Source organism: Lampetra planeri, chromosome 5 (genome assembly GCF_965212315.1).
Source record: "Lampetra planeri chromosome 5, kcLamPlan1.2.h2, whole genome shotgun sequence".
NCBI classification, from domain to species: domain Eukaryota; kingdom Metazoa; phylum Chordata; class Hyperoartia; order Petromyzontiformes; family Petromyzontidae; genus Lampetra; species Lampetra planeri.
The window spans coordinates 3,997,974-4,012,721 of NC_136111.1; the positions used below are offsets into that span (position 1 = coordinate 3,997,974).

The 14,748-nt window shown below is 52.6% G+C and overlaps 1 protein-coding gene across 1 annotated transcript; it reads right to left on the reverse strand.

The window, feature by feature from the left end:
• Nucleotides 1–449: 449 nt before the first annotated feature.
• Nucleotides 450–10,020, reverse strand: LOC144718688 (LIM domain only protein 3-like). The gene is made up of 3 exons (XM_078594139.1): nt 9,809–10,020; nt 1,084–1,209; nt 450–734 (listed from the first exon to the last, which is right to left on the reverse strand). The coding sequence occupies exons 1-3, from the start codon at nt 10,012–10,014 to the stop codon at nt 626–628; spliced, it is 441 nt and encodes a 146-aa protein (XP_078450265.1). The 5' UTR covers nt 10,015–10,020; the 3' UTR covers nt 450–625.
• Nucleotides 10,021–14,748: the final 4,728 nt, after the last annotated feature.

The following is a 14,748-nucleotide window of genomic DNA, read 5'->3' on the forward strand; positions in this document are numbered from 1 at the left end:
TTAGTGTTGGTGCCAGAGATGTCCCTTGAAGTAGCAGTCTTGTCTTTACGAATTAACCGAAAGATGAACTACAACAACAGCAACAATAACAACAACAACCGCTATTTGCCACACAAGGTTTTCGGTGACATCACCACAGCGCTCGTGCCATGCTGGGGGCGGCTTGAGGCCACGTGAAGTGTGCAGGCTTCGGGTGGAAATGCGGGCCCCCGTTGGGACGTGCGATGCGCCGCCCCTCTCTTGCGATGCGGCGACCTGCGATGCGTCGAGTTATCTACCGCGAGCGACTCCAGACAGTCATAGTTTCTGTGAGCGTCAATTTCCACGACTGTCTCCCGACACGACTCCGGGGGGGGGGTTCCACGAGGAGAGAAGACGGCTTCACTCCGTGACGACGACGCAAACCTCCGATCGCACGACGAGTCCGGGAAGTGACCGTTGACCAAAACCCAAATGTGAAATTATTTATGTTTCCATATAAAAAAAAATACATATATAACAAAACGCAAACAAAGTCCACCAACTCGCACGCACACACCGACTCGAGTTTCTCGAGAAAAAGAAGCTGAACCCAAGGGGGGGCCAGGGGTTTCGGGCGGATTTGGAGTTCCGGGGGTGATGGGTGTCACGACGTGACCTGCGGCCGGAATCCCTCCTTGGTCACGGCCTCCTCGTAGTCCGACTGGCAGAGGATCATGCTGTTCTTCAAGAAGAACTTGTCTCCTACGCAGAACCTGAGGCGGCAGTCGTGGGGAAGAACGTGGAAGTGACTGGCGGTCATTCGGCTCAAGGAAGACGCAGACGGTGACGTGAGTTTGACACTTTTGTTGTCAGCCAAGCGGTTGCACTGACACGGCCACCGTGAGACATTCACAGCCACCCTTTACTCGACAGTGACGCCCAATGGTCCGGTATTTTATGTGTCCCCTTGTGACTGTGTCCCCGTGTCCACGTGTCCACATTTCCCCATGTCCACATGTCCCCATGCCCACGTGTCCCCCTGTCCCAGTGTCCCCATGTCTCCCTGTCCCAGTGTCCACGTGTCCCCGTGTCCCCGTGTGTCAGCGTCCCCGCGTCTCTCACCGCTGGTTGCAGAGCTGGCAGGCGAAGCAGTCGAGGTGGTAGACGCTGTCGCGCACGCGCATCACCATCTCGAACGCCGGGATGAGCTTCGTGCACGCCGCACAGTTGCCCGTTACGCCAAACAGCCTGCCCCATCACACCATCAACATCACCACCATCACCACCACCATCAACATCACCACCATCATCAACATCAACACCATCACACCATCGACATCAACACCATCACACCATCACCACCATCCCCACCAACACCACCACCATAAACACCGCCGTCACCATCACCACCACCATCGCCACCATCATCAACATCAACACCATCACACCATCACCACCACCATCACCACCATCATCAACACCACCGTCACCACCACTTTCACCACCATCATCAACATCAACACCATCACCACCAGCACCACCACCATCAACATCATCACCACCATCATCAACACCACCGTCACCATCACCACCAGAACCACCACCGTCACCATCATCATTATCAACATCAACACCATCACACCATCACCACCATCAACACCATTGTCACCGCTAGCACCTCCACCGTCACCACCATCACCACCATTATCAACATCAACACCGTCACCACCATCACCACCATTATCAACATCAACACCGTCACCACCACCATCATCAACACCATCACCACCACCATCATCATTATACATCACCATCATCGCTGCCATCATCATCATCATCAACAACACCATCATGGTCCTCCCGTAGGTTAACTCAGCCTCAAATGAGTACCTAGTGTGTCAACATCGCCACTGGGGAGACAAAGGCGGTCGGGCGTGGTGCTGGCCACCCACCCCCTCGTGTGCCGTGGCGGCCTTCATAGGTGCTCGCTAACAGCACTTGCCCCAAAAGTCGGCTAAGCTTATACGGGGGATCTTTGTCTTTGTAATTTAATATATCTGTGTGGGGCACTGCCATGTACGACCGCAAAACCCCCACCCCCCCCTTCCCCAAAAACACAATTGGGTGCATACATAGGAGCTCGCCGATTGGACAGCGGTGGCAGCCAATAGATGGGCACCCTCCCGCAAGCTTCCATTGATCACCAGGCAATTACCAGCCAGGCAGCAGTAAATTACGCGGCACATTAAGCAGAGGAATGGGAAGGGATTTCTCATCAGTGTCAGGACGTGTGATTAATGTGTGAACGCATGGGCTGTGTGTGTGTGTGGGTCTCTCTCCCTCACAGCTCCCCCCCCCCCCGCTCTCATCTTCTCTCTCTCTCTTGCACACACACACACTCACACACACAACGACAAAGATTCCCCGTGTAGCCTAAACAGACTGTTGGAGCAAAGTGCTGTTTAGCGAGCGCCGATGAAGGCCGGCACGGGGGCACACGATGCAATGTGTGGTGGCCAGCACCACGTCGAACCCAATGCTAATGCTTCACACGCTTCATCTCTTTTGAAGGCTGAGTCGACCTAAGCGAGGTTCAGGACTGGATCAGACAGCAGTCGGGTGGTGTGGGGAGCTCTGACACAGTGGCGTCATGAACACAATGTGCTGAGTTTGATTCCCGGCCAGGGCTCACGTAAAGACACCAATGCCCCCCGTAGGGAACGCGTGTATCCCACATCCACTGTTGGGGTATAAACTTCCTGCTATTGCACGTAGGTTAGAAAACAGAGTCCTTGATGGAATAGAAGCTGAAAACAAGTGTGCTAAGAAGCGTTGAGCGGTACATACTTGGAATAACTATTGAAATACTTTTATTTTTATTTTACTTTGCCAGGTGAGGCCCACTGAGCTACGTAGTTTTTGTTCACAAGCGACCTGGGCCACACAAGATAGTTCAACAGAGTGGCTTATCACGTGGACATTTGTAGCAACCAAACACTCGAAACTAAATGTTCATTCTAAACGTGGAGGGAAAAACCCGGAGGACCCGGAGAAAAATCCATGTGACCACGGGTAGAGAAAGAGAGACACCGCAAACTCAAAATATACAGAAGGCATCATCAGGGTCGGGATCGAACCCACGACCTCCTGTATACCACGCGAGATGGTTGACATCTCCTAGCCACCGCGGCGTCCCATGACACAGGTTCGAGACGTCGCATTGAGATCGGGCGTTGAGAAAGGTGAACGAGCGGCGCTTGGGCAGAAGGGATGATGACCAGCGAGTGGTAGAGACTGATGGTGGAGTGGCATTCAAAGGAAGGAACGCGATCGGGTGGCGTTCCATGGCAGAGGTGGAGCGACCAAGTCACGTGGTGTGCAGGAGACATGCATTGATCGTTACATCGCGAAACCGTGAGAGTAACCCCATTGGCTTGCCAAGACCTTCGTCCAGCAGTGGATAGATAATGGCGAATGAATATGACGAAACGCACATACGCCACCCTCCACTAACGTACGTACCTTACCGTGATATATGTACACATCGTGAATGTCGTCATCATTACCATCGTTACCATCATCATAGCCGTCGTCATCACTACCATCGTCAGTTCAACACGTAGGCTTTCGCGACCAATATCATCCATAAGAGGTTTTTTTTTACTAGTTGGCTGTGTCGGGTGGTGGCGGGTTTAACGACACATTGATATATTTACGCGATCTAACCCAAGAAAACTCTATTGTGGACTATCATCGTCACCGTTATCATCGCCGTCATCACCGTTGCCATCATCATCATTATTACCATCATCATCAATGCAATTGGCATCATCTCCCTGCTACTTAATCGAAGTGGGTTTCACATTCATATATTTACGACGCAGAGGCAGGCAAGAGATTGGCACCGTGAAAGAGTGGAGTGAGACAAAGACGGCTGTGTGTGTGTGTGGGGGAGGGGGTGTGATTGGTTCTGGGGGGAGGGGCTAGGCTCGGCGGCGTCTCAACCTCGTGTGGCGGAGAGATAAGTGCCAGGAGCTTGGCAGCGTTCACCTACGCTCGGGGTTCTATTCCGCGCAAATCATGCGGGGGAAACATCGCACAGACGTGGGGGGGGGGGGCACACGTGTGCAGTGCATTGCATTGCCACATTTGCACGCACGCGCATACATACACGTGCTCACTGTCAAGCACAAAAAGTCCCCCCAGGAATCGCATTTAACAGACTGTTGGGGCGAGTGCTGTGAGCGAGCACTCACGAAGGCCGGCACGGCGCACGAGGGGTTTGGGTGGCCAGCACCACGCCCGTCCGCCTTTGTCTCCCCAGGGGCGATGTTTACACACAGTACCTGGAACTCATTCAAGGCTGAGTTGCCAACCTGGGGGATGCTCATGACCGGCTCAGATTATATTGTACTTCACGAAACGTTCGGTCCGTGAGCGGGAATCGAAACTCGGGTCGCCTGGATCTTGGTAGAGGACGCTAACCACTGCGCCACCGCTCCCCCACGAGGCATTGCACACACACACACAGCAGCACCCCAACGTGTAGCTGTAAATCCAGCCAGGTGGCTCAACGGTGGAGCGCGCAGCCTGCAATTGAAAGGTTGCGAATTCAAATCCTGGTTTGAGGGGTGGAAGGTTGCCTCAGCCCATCATCCCCTCTGGGCTCAGTAAAACGAGTACCACTTTGTGGGGAGTCAACAGCGGCCACCCTTCGGTTAGAATATCCGTGGCCGGCAATTAACAGCGCAGTGCACTAACCCCCCCCTCACCCACACCGCCAAACTTTAGAGGAAACAAACGAATGAGTGCAGCAATAATCTTGCAGCAAGTAGGGGAAACATTCTTCCGGCAGCAACTGGGGCCAGGGTGCATCCACGTGTCCCTGCGCTTGTGCTGAGTGCCTCTCTGCTGCTCATTACATGAGATGCGTTTCCATCCCATTAGATTAAAGCAGTGTTTCCATCAAGCACACGCATTACGCTCAGGCGCGTGCATTTTTTTTGGGTTAAAATCCGATCCCAATTTTGATTGAGGTTCGTTTACTGTCGCCCATTTGCCATTAATGTCGAGTGCATTGGCCTTTATTTTCAATTTTCTATTTTATTGGAAAAGGCTTAATTCTCATCTGAATTTGTAAAGGAGGTTTATTAAGGTTGATTTTATTTTTTTGCAGGATTTGCTGCCATGGTGACTGGTTTGTTGGTTTACTGCCGAAAGGCCACGTGATACAACTGGGCCATTGTCTCAAGGCCCCACCAGAGATCAGTGTGTCTCTCTATTGTCTAAGACCCCCCCCCCCCCCCCCCAGTGTATCTATTGTCTAAGGCCCCCACCAGTGTGTCTACCTATTGTCTAAGACCCCCACCAGTGTGTCTATCTATTGTCTAAGACCCCCACCAGAGATCAGTGTGTCTCTCTATTGTCTAAGACCCCCCCCCAGTGTATCTATTGTCTAAGGCCCCCCCCCAGTGTGTCTATCCATTGTCTAAGACCCCCACCAGTGTGTCTATCTATTGTCTAAGACCCCCCCCCAGTGTGTCTATCTATTGTCTAAGACCCCATCAGAGACCGCTGTATATATATTCTCCAACAGCTCACCAGAGTGGCGAGACATTACAACTTAACACCGTGGTAAGCCAAAGTGCATACTGGGCCCCACCATAGGAATGTGGATACCCCCCCCCCCCCCCCACTTGATAACTTGACTTTTGTGTTTTGTCTCCTCCCCTCTTCACCTTGCCACGCGTTCCACGTCGACTCTGAACATTGCTGGGAGGCTCAACCCCGGGGACACGTGGGCAGAGAGGCCCCCTCCCTCCGTCAAGCCCCGCCCACTTTTACACGGCGACGCCCACTTCACCGCCAGCACCCCCCCCCCCCCAGCAGGGAGCGGCCTCGCACATTGGTTCACGGCCCCCCGCTGCTCATTGGCTACTGCTCTGCAAAACCCCGCCCCTAACTTTCCGGTAGCCCCGCCCTTTGTCGACATCGTGAGAATAGGTTGCCACCTGTCCTGGTTTTCCCCGGACGTCTTCTTCAAAGACAAACTCATCTCTTTACACGTTGTCCCCCCCCCCTCTCTACGGCATTGTGAGATATTCTTCTCTCCACGATATGTCCGCCGGATATTTAGTTTCCCAGTGGTGGCAACGCCATGCGGGAAGCCAAAAAAATATCTTAAACCGGGACATTAAACTGATGTTTGCAAATGTTGTACTTCCAGGGGACACGGGGACAGATTTCGGTACCTGGGACAATCCTGGGGGGGAAAAAAAAAACTCCAGATGGAGTTTGTATGCTCTGCATAGAGGTTTCTGCAGGTTCTCCCGTTACCTGCCATAGCTAACAAAAACAATGCATCGCCTATTGCACCTAACATCCAAATGCTGAAAAAAATATTTGCAAATTTCTTGGGGTGGGATCACTTTACACGCAGCAGCAACATCGCTCGCCTATTGCGAACAAAAAACAGCGCGGCAGGACCCTCTTGAAGCAAGGGTCGTGAGATTCAGCACGTCTCTCCCTCGCAAACAAACATGGTAACGCAACTAAACAGTCGTCTTCTATTTAACAAGTAAGGCCCACTGAGCTATGCAGATCTTTTTCAGAAGCCACCTGGCGATCACAAATGATGGCTCAACGAAGTGGCTTGTCATCGTGTGGAAATCTATCGCAGCCAAATACTCGAAACGCCACGTTGAATCTAAATGTGTAGGGGAAGAACCAGGGGAGAAAAATCCACGCGACCACGGGGAGAGAGACACGCAAACTCCACTATACAGGCGTCGGGCTCAGGATCGAACCCACGACCTCCTGTATACCAGGCGAGGTAGTTCACATCAAGCCACCGTGGCGCCCTAAAAAAAAATTAACAACAGTAACAAAACCAGGAGGACGTTTTGGAAGCCTTACCCGCTCACCTACCCAGCCGGCCAGCGTTCTAGTTTAATAGCCTCCTGCAAGACCCCCCCCCGCTCGCCAACCCCACAGAGCACACAATGCCTCGGCTTGCCGGGGGTGAGCTCTCTTAGCCCTGACAAATCAGCATAATAATAGCCATGATCTCAGCGAGCCGGCGCGCCGATCAATAACGCCACTAAGCAGTCCGCTGCTGCAATTGCGGCTCGTTATATCATTGCCGTCGCGCGTAGAGGGGAGGGGGCAGCTGTGATGTGGTGGGGAGAGATGGGGGGGGGGGTGCACAGCCGGGTGAGGATAGCGGTGATGGTCGTGTTGTCTTGCGTTGATGATGATGGTGGTGGTAGAGGTGGTGATGCTGATGGCACGGGAGATGTTGAGGGGTGATGGTGGTGGTGTTCACTATGTGGTTGCTGTGGCTGATGAAGAAAGTGGTGGTAGTGCGATTGTGAAAGTGAAGATGGTTGTGGTGATGATGATGATGATGATGACGGCGAGGATGGCGGTACCGATGATGTTTAAGACCGGTGGTTCTTGAAAATGATGATGATGGTGGTGATGATGGTGGTGTTTTTGAATTTAGCTGCGGCAGCGGTGGTGCTGGTGGTGCCACGAATGGTGCGGAACGCGGCAGAATTAATGACGATGGTGGTGCTGATGACAGTGAAGAGAGCGGTGCCGACATGAACGATGAAGATGGTGGCGATGGTGTTGGTGGTCGCAGATATAGTGGTGACAGGTGTTTGGACGTGGTTGAACACTGTGTGGCGGTGGTTGGACAAGATGAATTGGAAGCACGTGGGCGACCGTCGTGCCCAGATGCTAGGGCTGTGGGAAAAGATGGACGAGGATTTACGAACGACCTTCACCGTGTGCTCCGCGCGGTCGCCCGGGTGCTGAAGGCACCGTGCCCACAGCCAGCTGCTAATTTATGGAGCAATTTGGTGCAGGATTAACGAGCTCAACCCTCTTTCTCGCCCCTGCCACATTTACTCCCCCCCACCCACCCACCCACCAATATGCACATACACAGAGCCACTCACTGCCCACCCACCTAGCCTCCCACCCAGCCACAAAGCCAACTACCCACTCAGCCACCCGCTCACTGAGACACCTATCCATCCACCTACCCACACAGCCAGCTAACCAGCCACCCGACTACCCACCCAGCCAGCCACTCAGCCACACACCCACCGAGTGATCCACCCACCCACCCACCATCACCGCCAGCGCCGTGAACACTAAGCGTAATGACAGCAAAACAAAAACGCTGCCCCCCCCACCCCACACTCACCCCCACTCCCACGGAAGCCTCAGCCCCCCAGAGAAATCTGGGCCTTTGTTAATTGTGTGTTTTTATTAAAGGTAGCCGCGAGCTGCAAGCCCTGCCGTTAATTGCGAGAGGCTGTGGACGCGAGACGTCAAGACTCGTGTTGGTGACGGTGACGCGGGCGGGCGGGCGGGGGAGAAGAGCGAGCGGCGGGGAAGTTGCGAGGATGAAGATGATGCAAATAAATTGCTCTCGGAAAGCGCGAACCACAAGCGGAAAGCTAAAACGCAGCGAAAAGCCCAGCGTCCCCTCTAACGCGGGGGCGCTGGGGAAGATCCTAATGCAGCATCCGCGCTCATGAATCGAGTTCAAGTGTAGGCCACCCACTGCACCAAGAGCTGCTCGAACCTCCACATACTCGTCTGAGATCCCCGGGAGAAATCTAGAATCAGGCGAATTGTCATGGACATCATCATCATCGTCATCACGATGGTGACGAGGACGATGAGGATGGCACTGACCCAGACTGGGATCAAATGTGCTCGTTACGTAGACTCAGCCCTGTGAACTCGAGACCCGGGAGAAGGAGCGGTGCGGGGTTTGTGGTGATCCCACGGAGGGGCTCGCAAGCACCTGTGTGATGCGACAGGCCCATGCTAGGCCTCGATTCGGGAGGTGGCCAGGTGACTTTTGTCATCAATTACGTTTTTAATCATCCATCATTATTATTATGAGTTACGATCAGCTTACTTTATACGTATTCTTAGGTTTTTTCGGTAAAGTCACGTAGGTAAAAAATTAAAATTAATAAAAGTAAAATAAAAATAAAACTACCTGAAGACGGAAGCTTGTGTTGCCTCCGAAACGTCGTGATTTTTATTTTTATTTTATTTTAAATTTTATTTTTAAGTAACTTTTATTAATTAAATTTTTTTACCTACGTGACTTTACGGAAAAAAACCTAAGAATATGAATCCTTGCAGTCACGAAAGCTTCAAATCTAGAATTACTTTATACGGGCGGTTCTCACCACCCGCTACGACTTCTCAGAACTTTACAAACGCCCAATGCCACGTAACTACTGACTGACTCGGGGGTGACGAGAAATCTCATGTCGCAAAACGGAACCCGCGACGTCGCCATGAGGAGATATCGTAAAACGTTGTGAACGCTGGACCACGATTTCCTCCACCCCCGACCCGCCTGGGTTTAATTGGGGGGGGACGAGGGGTAATGAGTTGAAAAAAAAGGTGTGTTTTTTTATATTTTTGTCCATAAAAATATGTTTTTAATAACAAATTGTTCAGTGACATTTTTTAAACGTAAAAATTGTAGTAATTATTTTTTATAGTTCTTTTTTTGTAAATTAGAATTTTGTACGCTTATTGAAAACATTTTTTAATTAAAAACATGTATTTTAAGAATAAAATAATTCGATATTTATTTTATTCAATAAATGTTTAAATAAAAAAAACGGTTTTTTAATTAAAAACATTCGTGATTAATTTAAGAATAAAAAAAATATTTGCTACTTTTTAATGATAAAAAAAAAGATTAATATCTTTTTTTACAATAAAAAAAATAACGGTAACATATTTTTTTAAATCAACATTTCATTCCACGGGAGGGGAAAGGGGACAGACGTGCGTGCGGCACCTCAGGTAGTCCCTGCGGCACAGGATGAGGTTGGCGCGCGTGTAGAGCGTGGAGCCGACCTCTCCCAGACGGCAGTCGCAGCAGGCGCACTTGAGGCAGTCTTCATGCCAGTACTTGTCCAGCGCCTTGAGGAGGTAGCGGTCGCGAATCTTGCGATGGCAGCCGGCGCAGCCCTTGGGGGCCCCGTCCGGCTGCAGCGGCAGCATCTGGACGCCTGCGGGTCGCGCAATCGCCAACGTGGGAAAAACAAAAAAATATCGTCAGGTCCTGCAAATTTTCACGCGAGGTCTCCGCGACACATTCGGCCATTGTGGAGTTGTGACCATAGCCACCGCGGCGGCGTGTCGCGTCGTATTGGCAAGGATCGATTATTGCAACTTGTTAGCTTACTGCTGAAAAAAAAAACATCAGCAAGCTGCTGCAAAATTGTTTGGCACGTGTCGTGACGGGTACTGCAACATCCGACCATTTCCGTCCGGTGCTCGTACGACCTCCTGTATACCCGGCGAGGTAGGTCACATCACGCGGCCGACCTGAGCCATGCCCCCTTTCACCACCCCCTAATTAATTGCTGTTCAACTTCATTCCTTTTAATTTCACCCTCCACCCCCCCCCCCACCACGTGACACCGCAGATGAACCCTCCCGACGCGGCACTCCGTGCCGAACACGGCGACTCGCTCAGCGCCAGAGAGTTGGGGACTTTACGCGCGCGGCGCGAGGTCGCGCACGCGAGATGAGCGGAGGGGGGTTGCAGGTGGGGGGGGGGGGGGGCGATGGGGGGTGACGTGAGGACGCTACGTGAATCCCCCCCCCCACCAACCGCACTTCGATTTTGGGATTAACGGCGATAATTGTATTGGTCTACGGTGGGATGACGACGGTGATAATGACGGCGATCATGAGCTGAGTCGACCCCCCCCCCCCCTCTCCACGCCTCCCGGCCCCCAACCGTCCCAATCCCCCCCCAAATCAGGATCAGCGTGAGAGCAAACGAGAGGCACGGGGGAGAACGGGAACACATTGGCAGGGCGCTCGCAAGCACGAGGGACATCGAGAAATGCAGCGGTGACATTTCGTGCTAATGAGCCCATCTCATCCCTGTGGCCCCCATGTAGCCAATTGCCCCCCACCCCCGAAATCCGCTCCCACCTCTTCCCCCCCCCTCCTCACCCCCACCAACCCCTTCCTCCAGTCCCCGTCAGGTGCAATCACGTGGGGAGTGCTCGTTAGCGACACTCACGGCCCCACACCGTTGCCGGCCAATCCCCCATTAGAGGGGAACTCAACCGGGTGGCACGTTCCCCCGGCAGTGGCGTCGTTAGGGGTCAACCAGAGGTCGCAACCGGGTACCCGATACCCGTACCCTACCCGATACCCGGCTACCCGTTTGCGACCCTGGTGCGGCCGGGTACGGGTAGGCCGTGAGTCACTGGTGAGTAACTGTTTGTCACTCATTTCCCAACGTCTTGTCTCTTCTCACAATTCAAGTTCCTAGAATCAACCCACCCGCGCCTGCAACATGGCTTCATCCCAGAGGTCGCAATCGGGTACCCGTACCCTACCCGATACCCGGCCGGGTACAGGTAGCCGGGTATCGGGTAGGGTACGGGTACGGGTACCCGTTTGCGACCCTGGTGCGGCCGGGTACGGGTAAGGAATCAAAACCCGTTTGCGACCTCTGGGGTCAACGCAAGGAGGAGACCCCCCCCCCCAAACCTCCCCCCCCCCCCAGACAGGCCACTGCCACGACTCTGCTCACTGCTCGCCCCTCGTTCAGACGTTCCGAGACGACGGCGCGGAGGCTGCACAGCTCGTCCATCGCGTATCGCACAAAAACCCCGCTCGTGAAACGTCATCGATTATTTTTTAAATTTAGAAATGCGAGATCGATTCGATGCGAATTATCGTTGATTTCCGCACCTCCGATGAGCGCGGTTGGCTACGTACGGCGCGAAAGAAGTTGAACTTACGTACATCGCAGACGCCGGGCGCGGCGGTGAGCGCCGCTGCGTTTCAAACCTGGCGAGCCGAGTTTCATTCTCGGCCACGGCTAACGTTAGTGGCGATTTGCGTCTGAACAGGTCCTGCCCCCCACCCCCACATCCCCCCCCCCAGCGTACACTTCACAAATCCGTACTAACCAGTGCGGTCAATTCTGGTCAGACAATCCCGACTGACACGACTGCCACGGCACGAGGAAGGCCTTCTCTTCTGGAATTGAATTCGAGATTAGAAGTTTTCGTGACTGCAATGATCCATGCATACTCTTTGGTTTGTTTTGGTACAACACCGACTCGCTGCTTCCCTTTTGCCCTTTCCTTTGCACCCCCCCCCCAGGGCTCTCCTGCCCCCCACACTGCCCTATTGCATCATGTGCCCCAATCCTCTCCTCGTCGCACTCGCCAATAGGGCCCTCCTGTCGTCCGCACGGCCCCTTCTCCGCGAGGAGCGACGCTTCGCCCAACGCTCGACGGAACCTCGTGTTTGGGGCCGTCCATAAATGACGTCACGCGATTTTGGACGATTTTTGAGTCCCCCCTTATCACACGGCGTCACCAAAAATCAGACCCCCCCCCAAAAAAAATAAAACATGCTTCAAATCGCTTTAAACTATTGTCATTGTAGTGCGTATTTAATGTGGCGCTGCACTCTAATGTTGTAGGAGAAAATTTTTTTAAAAGTGTATTTAGTTAAGTAGAACGTGTTGTCTATATTTATTTAAAGTTGCGCATTTTGATGTGACGTCACATTTCTCAACCCCCCCCCCTCGTCACACATCGTCACAAATGTCTGACCCCCGCCCCCTCCCTAGGTGCGTGACGTCATTTATGGACGGCCCCTTTCCAGTGGGTACCAAGGGGCTTTGTTGCGACGTCTGAACTTTTATTTTATTTTAAAGTCAAAGGGTAAATGACGATTGTAAGTTAAATAGTCAGAATAGTTTCTGACGGTCAATCTGACTCCAGCGACGGACACGCGCGCACGAGAGAGAGAGTTGGGGTCACAGCTGGTGCATCTCTCTGCTGCTAGTCGTCTCGGTCGGTCAACCCACGTGGGCACATGGGTGTCTGTCCCCGTGACCTCCCGTCAGCGAGCCTTCGACACCTCGCGCGACCTCAAAGTGCACCTGGCCTGGCACAGGCGCCGTGGTGACGTCCGCCCTCCGCTGAGTGGCGAATGGCGACTGCTGCTGCTGTTGTTGTTGTGGTGGTGGTGGTGGTGAGAGAGCCAGAAAGCTTCGCGTGTTTGTGCTCTTGATACAGATCCCTCGATAAGAGTTGAGGATCGGAACCGACGATTGGGAGGATCACACAGTTGAGAGAGAGAGAGAGAAGGCTTTAAGAGAGACTCTGCATGAGCGTGGGTGATAGAAAAAAAATAAGATTTTAAAACAAAATATGGGGGAGATGGAGAGAGAGAGGTGTAAAAGGTAAGGAGAGGAGAGGGACAGGAGAGTGTAATGGGGTGAGATGGAGAGAGATGGGGTGGAGGAAGATTGACAGAGATAAGAATGAAGGTAGAGACGAGTAGAGGGAGGAAGCTGGGGAGAGCGAGGGAGATGGTGAGATAGTTCTATATATATCCGCGATTTCGTTATTCAAACATGCGGGGTAATCCGACCAATCTATTCCACATTCAGTGCCGTTGATTAGAAAAGTTAATCAATCAGAGGCTCCAGACAATCAATATTTCCCATTATCATGGTGTTCCCAACTTAAATTTCAGATAAACACCATCGCACCTCTCCAAGGCAACCGCAGCCATCGCCCTAAGCCCATCTCTAACTCTTATCCATAACCTTGAGCCCTCGTCCACACCCCAACCCGAACCCTAGCCCGAACTCTAACCCCAACCCAAACATAGATCTCTCGCCCAGTCATATCCCTTGCTCCAACCTAACCGTAATCCCTAGCTCTGATCAAACACTTGGCACCAACTATAACCGTGACAGTTTAACACGTAGGCTTTCGCGACCAATTTTATTCATAATAAACGTTTTTGGGTTACATCGCGTTATTTATGAATGTGTCGTAACCCTCCACCACCCGACACGGCCAATAAGTATAACCATGACCCTCGTTCAAATCCACATGAGCGGCTAAGCACACCCCCCCCTAACCCTACCCAAAACCCAACACTATCCCGAGTGATAACCCGAGCCGAAAGCCAACACGAGCTTTGGCCCCAACCCTAACCTCATCGCTACCCTTAGCCCAAACCCCAACCATAGCCCTAAGCCTAAGCTCCAGGCCTTAATGCAGCCATAGCCCTAAGCACAAGGCCGATTTACCGGTAAGTGACAGCCATTGTAGTCAGTGCTCAACCGAGTTTTGATCAGCGTTAAACCTATAAGTGATCAGTGACACACAAGTACAGTATTGGTAATGTCAGCAGCCCTGCACCCAACTTTGTAGCTGTTGTAACTGTTGTCTATTATGCCCCACCGCCGCTTACCCGCCAACGACGAGAACATGTGAACAAAGTGCTTTATAGCTCATCGGATTCCTCCAGTAATAAATAAAGTTTCTGAAAAAACAAAAAATTGTGAACGGGAAATTTTGCTAAACTGAAACCCCTGACCGTATACCAACACGTGTGCACGTTGCACTTCTTTCGCGCCGTACGTAGCCAACCGTGCTACTCCAGCGGTGGGGGATGTTGTAATACAACACCTCTTTAGTCAACCAAAAGCGAGGTGTCGGTTCAACAACCGCTCGTCTTTCTCCGATGGTGTCCACGGCTATAGCCCCATTCGGGCTGGGGAGCCATCGCACCGTGACGGAGACCCCCGGCGGTCATCGCTGCACGTTTCCCCAGCGCAGGACCTGCCGACCGATGCCCGAGCCAAGCCTCGTCCCCACTCTTCCGACGAGAACTCCCCCCCACCCCCCCCTCCCCAAAAAAAAGGCTCGCGAGCCCGGGGGGGGGGGGGGGGTG